The following is a 22,054-nucleotide window of genomic DNA, read 5'->3' as shown; positions in this document are numbered from 1 at the left end:
TGTCCTGGAAAGTGGGAGAATTATTGCAGAATGGTTCTGATAAGCAGGAAGGTATACATACAATGCATTTCAATGAAAATAAATAACTAGCACATTTACAGACTCTCAGGACTGGGATCCAATGCAATAACTTTCCAGAAATAGGATCCCCTGTTTCTATGGACACATAGAATTGCTATAATTGGTTCTAAGCATTCCCCCTTTGCATCATAATTGGCTTAAATGCTGCCTCACTCCTATGCAGTATTATATCCACTACTAACCACTGACACTCTTTATTGAAATGGAAAGGGAATTTTATCCAATGGCTTAGAATCTTTGGGAAAATTAAACATTTTCTCCTGCTTCTTAATTCAAAATCAGGCTATACCTTAACAGAACTCTCTTGGCAAATGATGCCTTGGTAAGGCCACACTTGGAATACTGCATCCAGTTTTGGTCACCATGATGTAAAAAAGATGTTGAGACTCTGGAAAGAGTACAGAGAAGAGCAACAAAGATGATCAGGGGACTGGAGGCTAAAACACATAAGGAACGGTTGCTGGAATTGGGTATGTCTAGTTTAATGAAGAGAAGGTCTAGGGGGGACATGATAGCAGTGTTCCAATATCTCAGGGGCTGCCACAAAGAAGAGGGAGTCAAGCTATTCTCCAAAGCACCTGAAGGCAGGACAAGAAGCAACGGATGGAAACTAATCAAGGAGAGAAGCAACCTAGAACTAAGGAGAAACTTCCTGACAGTTAGAACAATTAACCAGTGGAACAACCTGCCTCCAGAAGCTGTGAATGCTCCAACACTGGAAGTTTTTAAGAAGAGACTGGACAGCCATTTGTCTGAAATGGTATAGGGTTTCCTGCCTGAGTAGGGGGTTGGACTAGATGACCTCCAAGGTCCCTTCCAACTTTACTATTATGATATGATATGTTCAGTGAAGATTCTCAGTCCTCCAGGTAGAATTGTCTGCAAGTTGACTCATGGCAGCTGGACTTCTTGTTATGAAACGTTTCTCTGCTTATCCAAGCGGTTTGTTCCATTTGAAGAAGATGACTGATGGTTCACAATTAAGTCCATTGCGTTGTGGCTAAAACCTACCTCACCAAAATTCAACCAAATCGCTTTAAAACATGCAAATAATTTTGTGTACACTGGGCTCCCTGCAAAGCATTGGTAGCTTTGTTGAGTAGCCTTTAGAAAAGGCAGAATCACAGCTTATCTACCTTTGGCCCACTATATTACAAAGACAAGGCAAAGAAAAAGGCATACCCAATGGAAACTACAGCACGATGTTGAAATGTTTTTGATAAGACCATCTGGGTGACTTATTAGTTATTCCTTTCCACTAGGTTAGCATGCTAGCTGTACAATCTTTGAGATACGTTCAGTGCATATAAATAATCTGGTTTTTTGGGCCACAGGTTTGTGACTGAATCTTCTGCTTATGACCACATTCAGCTTGCTGTGAATGTTTTCTTACAAGGGCACTGTGGTAAGAATGTGCCCCCCAATCCTTTTTTACTATTCTCCCAAATCACAAGAATAAAGCTCAGGAAATGAAATACAGAAACAATGTTTCACTCATGAACTTGAGTAACCCCAATCATTGAGAAAAGCAGAAACATTGACTCGAGCCTGCCTATTCACTGAAAGGGCACACTAGAGGCAATAGACAGACTAAAAATAAGAGGATAAAATCAATTATATTTGCTTGACAGGATTAAAACAAAGGGAAGCCGATAATTAAGACCCATCATGAGCCTTTGTGAAACAAGTAAAACCAATCAAATAATAAAAGCATACAAAGCAATCCTCCAAATTATAAAATACTGTAAACTGTATAAAAATCCTTGCACTCACCAAGCTAATTTGTCAGCCACCCCAGGAACATGCTGCTGTCAAGAGTTTCTGGCTACCAAATAAATAGAGACCTTCTTTCCTGCAGCCTGCCTCCATTTTATTTCCAGCATCTTTCTCCCAGCTTGGACTTGATTTTAATTGCAATAGCGCTTAAAGCAATTGGCAGAGATAGTGGAGGGGCATCTCATAGGCTTGAAAATAAATGTAGCTGGTGTTTGTTGGGGGGGAAGATTTTTTAGCTCGCTCTATCAGTGTAAGTGTAAGTGGTCTTGATTGGGGTATTGTTTGCTTCTTGATTGTTGGTCTAATGTTAATCTTGGTTCTCCTGTTTTTTTTAATTCTGTCTTCTCATTTCCATACACATAAGAACCTTGGTGGAGCAGTGGGCTAATGCCTCCTTAAGTAACACCAGCTGCCTGCAATTAGTGCAGGTTCGCATCCCACCAGGCTCAAGGTTGACTCAGCCTTCCATCCTTCCGAGGTAGGTAAAATGAGGACCCAGATTGTTGGGGGCAATAAGCTGACTTTGTAATAATGCAGCTTGGGTGTGTGTGAAAGCCCTAATAAGCAGGCATATACATAGAATGAAGGCTATTGCTAAGCACATTTGATTTGTGCTTAGATTGTAAGCCGCCCTGAGTCTTCGGAGAAGGGCGGTATATAAATGGGATTAAAATAAATAAAAAAATAAAAGAATACTTTCCATGAATAAATATTGCACTTTCCTTACTTTGTCCAATTCTCTCTAATACTGAATCATTTCCATTGTTTGAGTAGGCCTGCTGTTGACTCCTTATTTCAAAGAGATGGGAGCATCAGGGGCTCTATTCTTTTATCACAATATATTATATATCTAATAGTGATAACACATACATATTTCCTATTTTTAAAAACTTATTTTAAAGCAGTCTATATTACATCATATCCAGAAAAGGTTAACCTTGCCAAAGAGCCATGTCAGCAAGCCTACCACTATTAGCCCAGAAAAGCAAATTGTTAAGTTGATGGTGAAGTCTTTAAAAAAAAAGTTTAACATTTTAAATAACTTTTGGAAATTTTTATTTGTATATTGGAAGAGACAGCCTGCTTTGGTTCAACACAGCTTCCATATAGGTTCAGTTGGGCAGTTGCTGCTATATTCTCTATTTATCCCTGCCTAAAGAGAGGCATGTTTCCGATACTTATTGCAAGGGAATCTTTGAAGGTATTTGATTGGAATCTGACAAGGTCAATTTGTTAAAGATCCAAACTAGAAGAAAGGAGAAATTTTCTCTTACTGAGAGAAGTGAGAACTATTAATCAATGGAACTTGAGTTGCAGGTGCTCCATCACTGGAGGTTTTCAAAAGTAGATTGGATAGTCATTTGAACAGGATAGTATAAGGTCTCTTTCCCTGAACAAGAGGTTAGACTAGAAGACCTCCAAGATCCCTTCCAATCCTATTATTCTATGTTTTATGATCAATCATGCTATCTTAAATCCCAGACTGCCAAAAAATGATGCAGTCACCTTTTTTTTTTTTGCTTTAGAATTTTTGAATTCAAAGGGGGTTGAATTGAATTTTGTTCCCTTTGAACCTTCAATCAAAACACTGAATTAAATTATTCACTGTGCAATTTCAGCCCTCAAATTCCAATCAGATTTTGATTGCTTCCCATATTCCTATCAATTTCTCACAGGTATGGAGCAAACCAATGTTTTGTACTCTTGTTTCATTTTCATAACTGAGACTCTGAAGCTCAGTACAGAGCTTTCAAGAGTGGTATTCTTGGCAGAATAAAAGGGACGCGGTGGCTCAGGTTAGGACGCTGAGCTTGTCAATCAGAAGATCGGTAGTTTGGCAGGTCGAATCCCGAGTACCACGTAACAGAGTGAGCACCTGTTACTCGTCCCAGCTTCTGCCAACCTAGCAGTTCGAAAGCACATAAAAATGCAAGTAGAAAAATAGGGACCACTACGGTGGGAGGGTAACAGCGTTCCGTGCGCCTTTGGCGTCTAGTCATGCCAGCCACATGACCACGGAGACATCCTCGGACAAGCGCTGGCTCTTCGGCTTTGAAATGGAGATGAGTACCGGCCCCTAGAGTTGTAAATGACTAGCACGCATGTGCGGGGGAACCTTTGCCTTTACCTATTCTTGGCAGGGGTGTTTTCAGAGCTCAAGTGTGATGGAGAATGCAGGATACTGCATAGCTATTATATAGCTTTTGATGGATGGTGTCGTTGGCAGCAAATGCTACATGCACCTTCTATCTGTGCAGCATCAGAAAAAGTATAATGTACAGCTTCTGAAATCTTCTTGCTATCTTTTTAGATGTCTTGATGCTTCCATCCCTTGGAAATTAGTCAAAATAATGAATAAATTGCCCATTTTTCTCAGATCATTTTTCCAGCTTCCCTCCCTACAACACTCTATTTTTATTTATTTATTTATTTATTTATTTATTTATTTATTTATTTATTTATTTGGATTTGTATACCGCCCTTTTCTGAAGGACTCAGGGCGGTTTACAGGGAATTAAAACAATTAAAAAGATTATAACAATCCCTGAAAGAGTAAAAACCCCAATTAAAATTAAAATTAAAATTCTCAGCCTGGGCCAGAGAGCTCGAAGAGCCAGGTCTTCAAGTCCCGGCGGAATGAACGGAGGTCAGGGGCAGTCCTCAGCTCCACGGGCAGCTGGTTCCAGAGGGCAGGCGCACCCACTGAGAAGGCCCTCCCCCTGGGCGTTACCCGCCGGCAATCTTTTACCGGCGGCACCCTGAGAAGACCCTCCCTGTGGGAGCGCACTGGACGAAGGGAATTTGATGCTGGCAGCAGGTGTTCCCTCAGATATCCCGGACCCAAGCCATTATTACTCAAAGCTTCACAGTGCAGCTTCTCTTGTCACTTACCTGTTCATCCTAATTCTGCATTATCTACGCAAAGTAACAAAGAATGCATCCCTTCAACCAAGCAATTCACATTATCCCAGCATGCTTTTGACTTCTCAGCCTTCTCTTCCAGTCCTGAGTGAATCTTCTTCAAGTTGGGTGACTTTGGTTTTCCAGCTTTGGCATTGTTCTGTGGGAGGCGGTTAAGAAGGAACACAAAGCAAAGCAATCCAAAACAATATGGTTAACTTTACTCTCAGAAGTGGGGCTATTTTATTTCAGAAACCAATTTCAAGAGGGAAATGCATCTGAAACTTTCTGAGCATAGCCCGCCTTCACAGTTTTGTGCAGTCAAATTTATAAGCAAGTTAAAAAGCATATACACCAATATGAAAACCTGGGTTCCTAAAGTAAAAGGATCTGATTCTTCAGGTATTTTTTTAATAATGAGTACGTCATTATTTCCCCCCGACCTCTAATCTGTCACCCATTACAGTTCACTTGCATGTGAAATCACATCAATTTAAGCATCACAGAGGGAAAAATGCCGAAATCTGGAATGTAGTTTACAGTACAAGCATCAGAAATCTAAATGTGCACAGAAATCTGAACTTCTTACAAGATGTTTATTAAAAAGGTAAGACAGCAACTCTAAGCTGTGTAAAAACAAAGTATGGAGAGTTCTGCAGAAATTAGGGATGGGGAGATTGGAAGTATTAAAAAAGGCTGTATTTGTACATTGGTATTGCTCGATGATACTTAAAATTTCTACTTTTGTAATAAAATAAGCTTGTAAAGAACATATGTTAGCCATTTCATTTTGTTATTCCCTAACACTAAAGATAAGTCATTACTGCATTTTTTAATGCTGAACATAGTTTCCGTGTTAATTAAATAGTTGTTTTTGTAATTATGGCTGGATTCCTAACTCAATGTTTCTTGATGGCCATGACACTGTAGTTGTTAAAACTGCTTAAATATAAGATGGATTCTACTACACCATGATTTAAACAATGTTTGCTCAGTGGGAATAAATCTTTATTCAAATAAATACCTAAGCAATTATGTAGTGGACAATATTACAGTAAAGGGAATTACTAAAAGAAAAAACATTGCAAGAACATTTTGAGAAAATTTCATCTGTGTTTTATACTAGACTGCAATACTGATATTTGTCAAAGCTATTTTCTAAAACAAGCTGCTTCTGACGGAACTACTGGAATTCTCAGTTTTAGCATAAAAAGCACCTTCCCACATGTATATAAGATGACAGAACTATTTACAAAGTATATATAAAATGAAATAAACACAATAACTTGAGCCTGCATAGCCATTTAGATTGTAAAGAAAAGGAAATAGAGGATTATAAAAATGCTGAAAAATTATATATGGGATTCATTTTGTGTTTGCTTTCAGATTAAATGTTATTTTGGGAAATGTTCTATTTTGCTAAGTTGTTAAAATGGGAAATGTTTATCTGTTTTTTAAATTTGTTGCTGTATATTACTGTGGGAAAAGAAGTTAATGATTTCACTTTTATCAATAAAAATTTCTGAACTACAAAAGTTTTCAAAACCAACATTTTGCAGGTTATAGGATTGAAGAGTTTTACATTTTAAACAGCATAATTAGCTTGTTTGAAAGCTGAAGTGTTTACAGATCAATGTAAAAATGTATTTAAGAGTTCTATAAAAAGAAACACAAAAAGTACATTTTGTTATTGTTGCTTCAGACAATAATTCAAATATTAATCTTGAAAGACAGCAGCCCAACAGTTGATTTCTGGTCCCAGTTTAAACATCCCAAATAAAAGCTTTAGGTTCGGCTCATTTAAGTCCAATAATTAAGATAGTCAGCTCAAAACACAGAAATGAGGGCGAAGACTCCATATAATAAAGCACAGGGATATGCTACTAGAAGTTGTTGTCCTTCCATTGCTAAGGCTGAAATGAAGAGCTTGGAGGCTGAAAAACTACACCATCCAATTATTCCAGCAGCAAGAATAATTCCCATCACGCCCCTGAAAACAACAACAATGGGAAAGTAATCAAGCACTGATAACATCATATAAAATTGTATATATCAGAACAGTTCTATCTAGTATATTCAGCTTTTAGCCTGTACCAAGCATTGGGCCAAAGAGAGAAACAGGAAAGAACGAGCAACAGCTTAACTTGCAACATATCTAACTATCATTGGTTTGCTTAAGATTACTCAAGAACAGAAACATGCCAAGTGCGCTATCCAATTATACAGGTTTCAAGCAATAAACTATTACCTGTCCAAAACTCTTGTTAACATTCCTAATTCAAATGTTCAAAAGCCTCCACCTAGACCAGGGGTGTCAAACTGCCGGCCTGCGGGCCGAACGTATCACACGGAAGCTGCGCCCACCCCATTGCCAGTAATAGCAAAACTATCCCGATACGTTGCGTGACGTCACATGACGTTGCGAGCTTGATATGTCTGACCTAGACGCTATTAAGAAAACATCTTGCCATAGAACTAGTACTTATATGGATCTCAGTAAATTTGGCAAAATGTACACATACCTGAATGTCATTCAGCTTTATGTAACATTTTGGAGTGTTAAATTACATAACTATGACATTGTTCTGAATTCTGTGACAGAATTCAGATAGTTTCCTTTTAATCAGCTTCAGAAATTCACCTACTTTGGAAAGTCACTCTACATTTTCTTGACTACTGTAAAATGTTAGGGAATTGTTGCAAAGAAGAAGAAAAAAACAATGGAGGCTTGTATAGGTAATCCTCGATTTACAACCATTCGTTTAGTGACCATTCAAAGTTATAACGGCACTGAAAAAAAGTGACTTATGATCATTTTTCAGTTACAACGGTTGTAGCATCCGTGTGGTCATGTGATGAAAACTCAAGATGCTTGGCAACTGACTCATATACTGTATATGACCGATTGCAGTGTCCCAGGGCCATGTGATCACCTTTTGCCACTTTCTGACCAGCAAAGTCAATGGGAAGCCAGAGTCACCTAACAACAAAATTACCAACTTAACTACTGCAGTCATTCACTTAACAACTATGGGAAGGAAGGACATAAAATGAGTTAATTATCTGGTTAGGAACAAACATTTTGGGCTCATTTATGGTTATAAGTTGAAGACTACCTGCACTTTGTTTTACAGTATTCCAGTTTCTTATTTACTTATAATTAAAATGATTTTGAAAAGAAGAAAATGAGAAGGGATAGGGAACCTTGTTGATGGGAAAGAACGCATCTGCAGGGCCAGACTGCCCACTTCTGGATTAAAGGATCCAATACAAAATATTGTGCTGAGAAGCTACTATTCCATAGTTTTAAACTAAAATGTTTGTGGTATTTGCATTTTGAAAGTGCTGCAGTATCACATACTTTTTTTACTGGCTACATTTTGTTATTTGGACTGGAATGTAGAATTTTAAAGCACGTCCAAAAAAAGTTTTTCTTTATCTATAAGCAACATAAAAGATTGCAAAAAAGAGTAAAAATTCAAATAATTTTTCCAGTTTTATTATTTGATCAAAAAGTGTTCCTTTCTAGGTAAATTGGACCAAAAATACAAACATTGTGTAAATAAAAAAAGGGGAAATCAAATTCAGTTTAAAATGATATATAAAAGGTAAAGGTTTCCCCGCACATGCGTGCTAGTCGTTTCCAACTCTAGGGGCCGGTGATCATCTCCGTTTCAAAGCCGAAGAGCCAGCGCTTGTCCGAGGACGTCTCCGTGGACATGTGGCCGGCATGACTAGACGCCAAAGGCGCAGGGAACGCTGTTACCTTCCCACCGTAGTGGTCCCTATTTTTCTACTTGCATTTTTACGTGCTTTCGAACTGCTAGGTTGGCAGAAGCCGGGACGAGTAACAGGCGCTCACTCTGTTACGCGGCACTTGGGATTCGACCCGCCAAACTGCCGATCATCTGATCGACAAGCTCAGCGTCCTAACCCAGAGCCACCGCGTCCCTAAAATGATATATAGTAAACTGTTTTTATTCTACCTAAATTCACATTTGTTAACCAATCATTTGAGTACAATTTTTTTTACGGTGAGCAATAATATACAGTATCATTAAATGGATGGCAATGATCTTTGGTATTACTTACTGTAGGGAAAATACAACTGCAAAGCTTGAAAGTATGATCATAGGAAGAAGACAATATCCTAGGACACTTGCCACACAACCAAATGAGACACCTGTCATACTCATTAGATTCAGGAGACAGAAAATTCCTAGACATCCAATTGCACTAATTCCATATACATAGCCAAACTGAATTTTTCCAGCCTAAAACAAACAAACAAACAAAACAAAACAAATAAACAAACAGGGAGAGAGAGAAGAATACATTAACGTTCTGGATATATTTTAGGAGAGACTTTGCAAAGAGATAAAATAAAGCATACAAAATAAAATCAAGTGAGTACCAGATACCTCTTCGGTAAGAGTGAACATTTCTGAAATCTTAGAAATAAAGATTACTTTAGTAGTTATTGCACATCCACGTTTCAAACTTTTTACATTATTTAAAAAATAGGTTTTCCCACATAAAATTAAGTGTTGCCATTCCACTGCTTGATATCATTTAACCAAGTTTAGATGGAAATACCAGCAATACAAATATCTGTCTAGTGAACCAATTTAGAAGTGAAGTGCAGCTAGTTGGATCCAGAGTAGAAAGGGTATTTTAGCAGGGGCTTGGGTGTGCTTGCTGAATTTGTCACCACCTCCTTAATAGCACTGTGTCGTTTCCTGTGCTTGCTCACCGTGGCCACCCTGATGTCAGGGAAGTAACAGGGAGCCACAGTAACGTGCAAAAGTTAGTAAACCCTGTTGCCGTCTCCTAAATGCTTTCTTTTTAACGAGGTGTGCCTTAATTAAGTGCCAATAGATGCAATTAGTGTGCCCCATCTCCTCCAAAGCATCCTTTCCTCTTTGAATAGCTGCGCATCCCTGCAAACTAGTTTTATACAGACTTTTAACACAACAGATGAAGCACCACTTAAGTATTTTTAAGGAACGTTGTTTATAAAACTAAACCCAGAGATGTATCATTAATGCCTAAGTCTATGTAAAAGCACTATTTCAGATCAAAATCTGAAAGAAAGTATTTTCCAGGCAGGTTTCCTGATTTTTCACTATGGTGATGCTCTATGGTGCTTGATTGGGATTTGTCTCTCTATGTGTGTGTGTGTATGTGTGTGTGTTTTGCAGGTATACATTGCCCCCTTTTTAAAAAATAGCATCTTTGAATATTTTAATAATAAAAAAGCAGTCTAATTAGATTAATATTTCAATGGTCTGAATCTAAAGAATAGGGATGTCCAGAAGGTACTCCTGAAGGTATGGAAGTGCCTTGAAGGTCTATGTCAGGGATAGGTAACCTTGGCTCTTTTATGACTTGTGGACAACTCCCAGAATTCCTGAGCCAGCATAGAATTTGGAAGAATTTATATTTCTATAAGAATTTACCATGTTTCCCTGAAAGTTAAGATCTATCCCAAAAATAAGCCCTAGCTTGATTTTTTGGAGGTGGGCCTAATATAAGTCCTACCCCAAAAATAAGCCCTAGTTTTGGGGTGAGGTGCATTCCTAAAAATCAAGCTAGGGCGGGGAGCTGCCCCATGCACCCGTTTGCCGTTGCAGTCAGGTCTCCCATGAATCGACACCTGCCTCGCCTTCTTCTGTGTCGTCCCCTGGCCTGCATTTCACCATCAAAGGTCTTACAGGAAGGCCTCTGCAGCTGAGAACCGAGCTACACATTCAATCTGTAGCTTGTTTCTCGGCTGCAGAGACCTTTCTGGAAGGCCTCTGATGGCAGAATACAGGCCGGGGGGCACCGCACTCAACAATCCAGAGCTCCATTCTCAGCTGCAGAGGCATTTCCTTCGGCCACAGAAGAAGTGGACTGGCTGGGCGGGGCTGTTGGTGCCGCTGCCACTGCAAGGTGAGACTGTGGAAAAGACTTCCCCCCCCCACAAAATAAGACCTGGTGCCTCTTTTGGAGGCAAAAAAATAAAAATAAAAATGACCAGGTCTTATTTTCGGGGAAACATGGTGTATATCACTGGGCTGCAAACCAGGGGTTGAAGACCCCTGTTCTAAATTATTCTGCTTTTATGAGTGTAGTAAATGTAGTAAAAATCCAGCAAGTTTTTCTTTTTCCACTTTGTGGATCAGGGACTAGGCTCCAAATAATGACCATAAGACTCTAACTCACATTCTTCAACAGAAATTATATTCAACCCTATGTATCATTGTTTTTTATAAATTACTGATATTTAAATGACCAAGTCTTGACTTCTATGTGCTTTAATCTTGTAACTTTCAAACTGACAGGACTACATCTATAGTAATGGAATCTTACCAACAATAAGGTGGCTCCAAAGGCTAGGCAGAAGACCATAGGCCCTGCCAGATCAGTTTCATTCATAATGTTGCCATCTGCAGCTTTTAATGGATGCAGTACTGTTAAAGTCTTCTGCCAGATATGGTCAAAATTTATTCCTAGTTCTGTAGAACAAATTAAGAACACAGGTTTAATGGATCAATCAAATTTAAAGAGTCCTTCTCAATTATAGTTGCTTCCCTTGTGAATTACAAAATGTAGAAAATTCAAATAACAACAATTTACAAGCACCCAGATCAGGAAAACCTACAAAACCAATTACAGAAATATAAAAAGCATATCAGAAAAAAGGCTCATAACCCACTCTGCCCCTGCTGAAACAGTGAGATCTTCAGGGCTTTGCAGAAACCTTGGATTGTAGAATATATATGTACTAAATTGGAGATCTTAGTTAACCAAAAGTCAGAGACCAAGTATATAACTAGCTGCATTAAGTCATCTTAATTTGTAAAAGGTCACCCCATCTCAATTTCTTATGTTTTTTCCTTTCTTTTGCTTCATTTAGTTTTCTTAAGAGATCATGCTACCTAAGTAAATGAAGTGAAATTAAATGCCAAAAATGAAGTAAAATTAAATGTTAAAAAAATCCTGTCTTTACATTAACATACATACATGCAAATACACTTCGTAATCAGCTATGATTACTCCTATGTAGATTTGATCACGTATCTTGGCTGACATGGAATTCTGCAATGAATAAAAATCAAACCTTCTAGTAATGGAGGTTCATCCTCAAAATTGCTTCCATAGAAAGATTGTGATGAAGACGGTGTGTATGCTGGTGTTGGCTGAAAAATTTGACCAGTGTACAGCTGTTGAGGTTGCACCATCTCTGGAGGGACATAGCCACCTTGCTGAGAATATTCATAGCCACTGTATTGCCTGCAGAAAACAGAAATATTTATCAAATGAAAACAGAATCTTCTTTGCCATGGAAGCAAGTTTAAGGCACCAGAATATTAGCTAAGTCCCGAAGTGCCCATTCCATAACAAAGGCATTGTTGTACATTGATTATCACATTGGTACAAACTCTAAATATTCTATATAGTTCCTGAAGAAAATTATTTATTAAATTTGTTTGCTGCCCACCTCACCACAAGAAAATTAATGGAATATATTAATATAAATATTATTTATATAAAGAAAACAGAGATATCAATATTTGAAACATATCAAAACTATTTACAGGATAATTCTGATTAAAATTACATGAATTTATTTTACCTTACTTTCTAATATGACAAAATACAATTTCTCACTTTAAATTTGTTATAACTTTCCAACTTATCCAATATTTTTCTCAAATTATTACCAAGTAAAACTCAGATATTATAATATAGACCATCATATCCTCAGATATTATAAAATAGTCCTTCTTCCAAGAGAATCTAGGCCACTGCCTTGCTTTCCCATCCCTGCCATGTAAAATAATTGATACTAGAACATACTTCAGGTTTTGTGACATATACGGTCACCATGTATCTATTGTGACATATAGGGATATTGCCAGACTTAAGGAAGAGGAGTTTTCAGTGTCAATATTTTCAGAAAACTTTCTTGCAAGTAAACAATAATGTATATTGAAAGGGAAATTTTATACTGAAGAATGATTAACCCATGCAACTTTAGATTCAAATATTTTATTTGAATCAATAAACTAATGATAGCTACATTATTTGGTGAGTGTGCCACAGATTAAAAAGTACTGTGCCAGTTCATACTTGTTGCATAAAAGAATAATCCAATATGCATTAACACAACATGCGACTAGTATTAGCTTAACCAAGTGCACTTACAACAGTCAACAGGTTGTAAGTAATCTTCCTTGAGCATCAGTGAATGCTGCTGTTTGACTCAATTTTTACACAGCCATTTTCTGAAATTCTTCTGATCCTGCACTATGGATTTATCTTAAGACTTTCTTGTTTCCAGTGGACTGAAGTTATTTTGACAAATGTGATCTTCTAAATAAATAAAACCCTTTAGATATAAAAGTGGCATGATTGTCAAATTAAATAAAACTGAACACTTCAGCCAAATGCAAATAACAGATAATAATATATTGGCTATTTGGAACAGTAAAAAAAATCAAGTTACTTGCTATATGCTGCTCCTCCTCCAGCATCTCCTCCATATTGTTGTGCTTGATCATCAATACTGTAACTTGTCTGATAGAAATCTGTATTGAAATTATCAAATCCAGACATTGCTATCTGTAAAATAAATATTTCTGTTAATATTTTCAAAAACAACTACCAAAGTATGGCCCTTCTATGAATGTCTTCATCTACCAATCACCAAGAGTAAAATACAATATTTTGGGGGGGGGGAAATAATGCAATCAAACATTAAATTAGGCTCTTGCACTGCTGTGCATCCAGTGGTTTACCCAAAAGGAGAAAAGGACATTTTATAATATGGCATCTGATTTTCCTCAAATCGCCTAAGGAAAGTAGATAGTCCTCAACTGCCAACCACAATTGAGCCCAAAATTTCTGTTGCTAAGTGAGACATTTGTTAAGTGAGTTTTGCCCCATTTTTACTACCTTTCTTGCCACAGTTGTTAACTGAATCACTGCACTTGTTAAGTTAGTAACATGGTTATTAAGTGAATCTGGATTCCCCATTGACTTTGCTTGTCAAAAGGTCACAAATAGGGATCACATGACCCTGGGACACTGCAACTGTCTTAAGTATGAATCAGTTGCCAAGCATCTGAATTTTGATCATGTGACTGTGGGGATGCTGTGATGGTTGTAAGTGTGGAAAACGGTCATAAGTTACTTTTTTCAGTGATATTGTAACTATGAATGGTCATTAAATGAACTGTTGTAAATCAAGGACTACCTGGACCGACTACAACAGAGCCTACACTATTATATTCAAACCTATATTCTTCAATGCTTTCTATCAAAGAGACATCATTGGTTAATGTTGGTGCCAGGCAGCCTTTAAGGATTAGACCTTTGGAGCAGCACAGAAGATGGTGATGATGAATAGAATGGAATAACAGAGTTGGAAGGGACCTTAGAGGTCATCTAGTCCAACCCCCTGCTCAGGCAGGAAACCCTATACCATTTCAGACAAATGGCTGTCCAGTCTCTTCTTAAAAACTTCCGGTGTTGGAGCATTCACAACTTCTGGAGGCAAGTCGTTCCACTGGTTAATTGTTCTAACTGTTAAGAAACGTCTCCTTAGCTCTAGGTTGCTTCTCTCTTTGTTTAGTTTCCATCCGTTGCTTCCTGTCCTGCCCTCGGGTGCTTTGGAGAATAGCTTGACCCCTTCCTTGCCACAAAGAAAAACCACAGGATCTGAGAATGGAAAAACCTCGGGTTTCGAGAGACCACCAGCAATATTAGGGCATTTCAGCCACGCACTCCGAAATCCCGTCCTCGCAGCCAGAAAAAAACACAGAAGCGAAGGAAGACGCTCCCCCGGAGCCTGAAGGAGCCCCCGCGACAGAGTCGGATCCTCTTGACAAATTCGGGCACCACCCTGCTCCCCTCTCCCCGAAGCTTACCTTCCCTGGAAGCCACCTTCCCTGGCGAGGCAACGACCCTCCCCTCGCCTGCCCTCCTCACACCGTCGTGAGGTTCTTCCTCCCCGCTTTACCCTCGATCTCTTGGAAGCTACGTGTCAGAGACCCAAGAGGAGTTACTTCCGGGTTGTGGAAGCGAAGCGGCAAAGCGCAACGGACGTTTCCTGGCGGAAGCCACTCTCTCCCCAACGTCTCCATGATCAAACCTTCCAATCGGTATAGGGATGCCGAGCACCGGAGGGCTAGTCTCCTTTCAGCGCATGCGTAGTGAGGCGTCTGTGGAGATTCTCAGTCATCCATGTCCCCATAGTCCCAAAGGTGCTTTTTCAGGAGAAACAAGGATGTTCAGTTGCCTCCTGACAAAGTACCTTTGGGATGCGTAGTGAGGGTTTCAAACTCTTGCTTGGAGCCCTGTGCTTTCTTGTGGGTCCGCGTATATAAATGAATGTACAAGCTGAGGTTATACGTTAAGGGGAAAAGCGATCTACTTTTATACAAATAGTGCAGCTTTGGTAACTATAAGCTGCGATTTGGATGGCAGTAAAATATGTAAAAAAACCTTGCTGATATATAGCATGTTTTCCCCCCCCATCCAACACCCCAAATGGTAAAAGACAAGAAGAAGAAGAAGAAGAAGAAGAAGAAGAAGAAGAAGAAGAAGAAGAAGAAGAAGAAGAAGAAGAAGAAGAAGAAGAAGAAGTAGTAGTAGTTGGAAGGGACATTGGAGGTCATCTAGTGCAACCCCCTGCTCAGGCAGGAAACCCTATACCATTTCAGACAAATGGCTAGCCATTTTTTTTCTTAAAAACTTCCAGTGTTGGAGCATTCACCACTTCTGGAGGCAGGTTGTTCCACTGGTTAGTTGTTCTAACTGTCAGGAAGGTTCTTCTTAGTTCTAGGTTGCTTCTCTCCTTGACTAGTTTCCATCCATTGCTTCTTGTTCTGCCTTCAGCTGCTTTGGAGAATAGCTTGACTCCCTCTTCTTTGTGGCAGCCCCTGAGATATTGGAACACTGCTATCATGTCACCCCTCACCCTTCTCTTCGTTAAACTACACATACCCAATTCCAGCAACCGTTCCCTATATGTTTTAGCCTCCAGTCCCCCAATCATCTTTGTTGCTCTTCTCTGTACCCTTTCTAGAGTCTCGACATCCTTTTTACATTGTGGTGACCAAAACTGGATGCAGTATTCCAGGTGTGGCCTTACCAAGGCATGGTAAAGTGGTATTAGTACTTCACGTGATCTTGATTCTATCCCTCTGTTAATGCAGCCTAGCACTGTGTTGGCTTTTTTGGCAGCTGCAGCACACTGCTGGGTTATATTTAAGTGATTGTCCACTAGGACTCTGAGATCTCTCTCACAGTTACTACTATTGAGCAAGGTACCACCTATACTATACCTGTGCATTTGATTTCTCCTGCCTAAATGTAGAACCTTACTATTTTCACAATTGAATTTCATTTTGTTAGATAGTGCCCAGTCGTTCGAGTCTGTCCAGATCCTCCTGTATCTTAAGCCTATCTTCTGGAGTATTGGCTATTCCTGCCAGCTTTGTGTCATCTGCAAATTTGATGAGTTCCTCATCTATCCCCTCATCCAAATCGTTGATGAAGATGTTGAAGAGCACTGGGCCCAGAACAGAGCCCTGGGGCACCCCACTACACACTTCCTTCCATGTAGATGCAGCTCTATTGAGGACCACATGCTGACTACGGCCTGTCAGCCAGCTATGAATCCATCTGTTGGTGATGCTATCTAACCCACATTTTTCTATCTTATCAAGTAGTAGGTTGTGATCTACTTTATCAAATGCCTTACTGAAGTCCAAGTAAATTATATCCACAGCATTCCTCTGGTCCACTAGTTTTGTCACTTGGTCAAAGAATGCAATAAGATTCATCTGGCATGATCTGTTTTTGACAAACCCATGTTGGCTTTTAGTGATAACTTTGTTCGCATCAAGGAACAAGAAGACAAGACCCTGATCTGTGCACCTTTTATCTAATAGTTTTAGGCTGTGTTATACTTTTTATGGTCCCGTAATATTGTACCTGTTACTCTCTGCATTAAATTTCCAAACTGATATTGCAGAATGGTAAAAAGTATTAACAGATGGCACTTGCCTGGCTTCTGATCTTTGACTTAGACTTTTTCAGAAGTTTCTTTCATTTTTGCAGAATGGAAGTTGGCATATGCTGTAAAGCCAGTTGGCAGCCTCCAGCCTCATCCTTATTTTTGACAATGTCCAATGCTTTGTTTGAAAATAGGTCCACTTGCCCTGAATAGAATGAAGGTTAATCCAGATTATGTAGAAGGGGAATTACTGTAGGTGACAATACTGGAAATACCTCCCATGGCTGTTGTAATATGAATGAGAAAATGTTTTACAGACTATTTGTGTGAGTGCCAACAACATGTACTCAAAATTCCAAATGTGCCCAGTAGCTCTCCAAAAGTGAAAATCTCTACTTTGTGGGTCATTATAAAGGCTCATTGGTTTCCCTCTTCATACATTATCACTTAGTTTAGCTTATAATATTGCTTCTGATAAGATATTCAAATACGAAGCTGATGTTTTCAGTGCTTTATGTTACTACAAATAAATATAGACTAAAAGGAGCTTTCTGCATGTAGAAATAAATTACAAGAAAGAAAAAAATCCAATGAGCTGGATATTTCCTGCTACTAATCATGGTCTTGCTGAAGCTTTTCTGCTTGTACCCATAGCCAGAACATCAGACAGGTGGTTTAATCTGGAAATATGTACAACTCATGTTACTGATGAAACATAAATGCTTCAACTTTCTGCCAGCAGTAAGAATTTTTGTCTTCTGATAAAGTTAATGATCTGAGTTGGTGGCAGGCCTGAAGGCTACCAAGAAATTTGCATCTAAGATTGCTGATAGCCTCCACAACTGTTCAATTATGTCTGATTCTCAGAAACCTCCCAAACAATAGTTTTCTTGGCAACTTTTTTCAGTGGTTTGCCATTGCCTGTTTCCTAGGACTGAAAGAAAATGGCCCAAGTCTCCTTATTCTAGCTTGATGCCTTAACCACTATACAAATTGGATCTCAGTAGCAGTAATAGAAGGAGTTTAAATATTTATATTTATTTATATAAATATTTATATTTATTGAAGACTTTGAACTATGGTGCTGGAGAAGACTCCTGCGAGTCCCTTGGACTGCAAGGCGATCAAACCGGTCAGTCCTAGAGGAGATCAACCCTGACTGCTCTTTAGAAGGCCAGATCCTGAAGCTAAAACTCAAATACTTTGGCCACCTAATGAGAAGGAAGGACTCACTGGGGAAGAGCCTAATGCTGGGAAAGATTGAAGGCAAGAGAAGAAGGGGACGACAGAGAATGAGGTGGCTGGATGGAGTCACTGAAGCAGTAGGCGTGAGCTTAAATGGACTCCAGAAGATGGTAGAGGACAGGAAGGCCTGGAGGAACGTTGTCCATGGAGTCGCGATGGGTTGGACATGACTTCGCAACTAACAGCAACAAAATATAATTGTGTCAAGTTCTTCCTCATTTTTCTTTTTCAACTTTTGTTGAATGATTAGTATATGTTCTTTTAAAAGAAATGCAGAGGTGAACTCTACAACTAATACCAGTTCTGGTTATAAGTACAATTTATGGAGGTTAGAAATGCAATCAGTAAGAAGTACAGTGGGGTCAAAAGGACAATCAAGGAAACAGAAACCTTATAAGGCTGATTGGATGTAGAATCACATTTTAACAATACTTGCTATAGCAGTGGACAAGTTTTGTGGGAAATAGAGGAATTATTTATTTTTTGTTTATGAGAGTTCTAAGACTTAATAAAATTTCTATAAGGCTGAGCAGGGAATTCCTTCCAACTACTGAATCCTAACTCTTATTAGTTCTAGCAGATGATCAGAAATATTTGGAATTGTTATTTAAGAACTTCTTCAGGTGCATGTGTTACTACATAATATATAGAACTTGAGCTTGTAGAATTTTCTGGAGTAACAAAATATAGTGGGTATTTTTTGATTTTCCCTTTATGATTCATAATGTAGAACACCCCATAAGTAATCTGCTTTGCTCAGTTTTTAATACATTATTCAATCTTCCATTGTCGGAAGATAAATTTTGGATTCAAAATTGGCATGTTTTATGTATCATACAAAATCATAGCAGTCTGTCTTTTATCCTTCAATATATCAATAATTACAGTATTACATTTTATCTATAACCAAAAATACTGTCTCTTGATAGAGATATGACTTTGTTATCTTCATGATTTATTCTTTTACCATGAATTTCAAGCAGTGTATTTTGAGGCTGTTGGTATGTGGGGAATTGTTGAAAATAATAACAGCAAACATTTGAAAAAAATATTAATATTTCCTCTCAAGCAAATGAAATGAAACACCTGAAGATCAATGAAAAATATGGTTCTGTTAAGATTTTTGGCATCATGTATGCATGCTATGAGTGCTGCATTGGGGCAATGTCTTACGATGTTTAAGTGACTATTATCTTGTCGGCATGGAAATATTTGGGGCAAGAAGTTACCACTTAAAACACTTTCTGTGTCTGTCTGGGTCAGTGATGGGTAGTCTAAGACTGTGTAACAGAAATCAGCTGACGGTCTGATTTGGGGCAAACTGTTACTGTGTACAGATAGATAGAAATGGTAGGCCTTGGGGTACAGCTGCTTCCAACCCCTCCCATAACTCCAAGCCTTCTCCAAATGGCTTGAAACGGATCTAGCAAGGAAGAAAGGGAGGGAGAAAATGAAGAATAGTGAACTGAGCTCCCAACTGCAATCTAGGGCAAGCATAGGGAAATGATGGTCCATGGGCTAATTCTTTCCTCAAAGAGTCCTTGATGAATCTGCCTTTTCTCCCAGGTCCCTCTTTCCCTCCAAGCCCTATTATTGCTCCTTTCTCTGAGCATCTCACCAATCCAAGAACCCAATATAATGTAGTGGTTAGGATGTTAAACCAGAACAGGGAAGAATCAGATGCTAGTGTAGTGTAGTGGTAAAAGTCATTCTTGGAAGCACAGCTGATCTTATAGACTTGGGCAGTGGTGGTGGCAGGGGAGAAGGAGAGAACACCATAAATGCCTTCAGTGCTGTACAAAAGGTAGGATATAAATGTAACAGATCAACATAGGGACAAACCTCAATCAGCAGTTGATCAGAAATCAGCAGTTGATCGGAAATAATTTGGTATTCTCAGATTACTATTAATCTCAGACTGCTATCACAATAGGGATGAATAAGGGGTATATTCATTTCCATAATAAATAACTTACCAGTATAGGTATGTCATATGGAATATATTTGTTACATATTTTGAGTGTACAGTCAATAAGACAATACATTGTTCTATTTGTTTTGGTAATTTATCGAATATGTTCTATATGGCTGGCTGAAGAATTCTGGGAGGTGAAGTCCACAAGTCTTAAGGTTGCCAAGTTTGAACACCCCTGAGTTAAACTCTTGACTTTATGCCCTCTTAATTAGAATTTAATTTTCAGATTTCATTTTTCTACTGGGAAGATCATCTCTTGCATCATACATTTCTAGATTTATAATAAGTCATTTCTAAAAGTTGTTCATGAATCACCCATGGATTGAGCAGTAATCTTTTAAAGATGTTGAACCATTTCCAAACATCTGTTTTCTACTTTCTTGTTGCTATTCAGATCCCAGCAAATAATGTAGATGTGGATGAGAACATATTCAAATATATGTCTCAAAAATGTTTTATGTTTTTACACCTGATTTTTAAGGAATTAAAAAAACAAAATATTGAACAATGAATTTTATCACTGGCAATGAATCAATCACTGAGTTTATGGAAAAATAGACACAAGTTCCAAGATGCTTCAAACAGACAATCATATCTTCTTAAGCTCAAATGATCTTGGCATTCAAGAACAATGACACTATTTCCCAAATTCTATATATTTCTATCATTTAAAATAAAAAATGTTCTCCATGATGCACAGATTCTTATCTTAGAGATAGAAAACTCTCTTGCAAGATGAAGAGAAAACATGAGTCTTCTTGGAATTTTTTGTGACAAAATTCTCTCAAATCCATTTGGAGGGATCATCAAATGACAGTAGAAGTGTTGCTACCTTCCATTTAAACTGTATTATAAATCAAAGTCTGTCTATATTGTATTGGAAAAGTCAACTTGGCATATATTTTCATATTTTACACTAAAAGAAACATGTTTTGACAACTGTTTTCAATTTCTTTATATGTTCACAATGCCACTGATGACCAGTGGGACAGCAAACAGTGATATTTATGTCCTTTATAAATCTCTTTTTCTGCCCACCAGATTCTAATTAACATAAAACAAAATGCTGCTTACCATACATCCAACAAACATAGGATCAAAAACTACCCCCTCCCCAAATTGTTGAATGTTGTTAAATTTTATTTAAATTTAAATTTAAACCCCCATGCCATCAAACTTTGTTTTTTTGTCTTATCAAAGCAGAATAAGGAAAAACTATCCTCATTTGTCTTAGGAGGGCATACCAACATTGGATGCTGTTATCATAAGGTTCTTTCTTATGCTTGCAAGCAAAGTTACAAGCACATTTTTTCTTTTAATCCTTATGAATTTCTTTCAGATTATATGTATTATTACTGTTATTTATTTATTATTTCAATTTAGGTAGGTTGAGTAGCTGATTCCCCAGTTGGCCAGTGAGATTTCATGTGCAAAAATTAAAAATAATATTTTTTGTGAGTCTGGTACTATAGCTGTCTGCCATTTTAAGTTTCATCTGTTTCATTGTAAGTTTCTCAGGGTTTCTCCGGTGAATGGGAATTCATGTTATATTTAAATAAATAAGTGAGGCTGGCCCTTAATGGAGAATTGCCCTCAGGTAATTCCATCTCAGCCGCTTGTTTTTCCACTAGTTCTTAGATGCTTGCACTCCATTATACTATCCTTTTCTGTTGCTAAGCTTTAATCCCGAGACATTTCATCAGGCGTGTGTCGTAACTAACCTGCTTTGAAAATAACTTGTAACGCTGGCAGTGTTTTCATCACTGTTATTTATTTCAGTTCATGCTGTTAGTGGTTCTGAGAGTGCTTTAGATCAGGTCACCTACAATAACTTCACTTCAACTCACACCATCTACTGTGACTTACTATGGAGTGGAAATAAAAAGCTCATAAAAAGCAACTGGAAATTACTATGGAGATATTATCATACAAAATTTACTGGAGAGGGCTGTAGGTAATTCCTGGCTGGCTGATTATACATGTGGAGTTATGCTTTTCTTTTTGTCATTGGTTGTAATATAAGGAGAAGCAATTCTTTTTATTTTAAAGTTATTCAAAAGAACATT

At 38.2% G+C, this 22,054-nt stretch overlaps 1 protein-coding gene across 1 annotated transcript; it reads right to left on the bottom strand.

Annotated features, from left to right (window-relative positions):
* Positions 1 to 4,972: 4,972 nt before the first annotated feature.
* Positions 4,973 to 14,834, bottom strand: YIPF5 (Yip1 domain family member 5). The gene is made up of 6 exons (XM_081320426.1): positions 14,676 to 14,834; positions 13,253 to 13,368; positions 11,864 to 12,036; positions 11,113 to 11,258; positions 8,851 to 9,032; positions 4,973 to 6,748 (listed from the first exon to the last, which is right to left on the bottom strand). Exons 2-6 carry the CDS (start codon positions 13,360 to 13,362, stop codon positions 6,586 to 6,588), a joined length of 774 nt encoding a protein of 257 aa, XP_081176552.1. The 5' UTR covers positions 13,363 to 13,368; positions 14,676 to 14,834; the 3' UTR covers positions 4,973 to 6,585.
* Between the last annotated feature and the right edge of the window lie 7,220 nt (positions 14,835 to 22,054).

This window comes from Vipera berus, assembly GCF_964194415.1.
Source record: "Vipera berus genome assembly, chromosome: 2".
Lineage (NCBI taxonomy): Eukaryota > Metazoa > Chordata > Lepidosauria > Squamata > Viperidae > Vipera > Vipera berus.
Note: the sequence above shows the minus strand (reverse complement) of the source record. Positions and strands in the feature narration are given on the sequence as shown.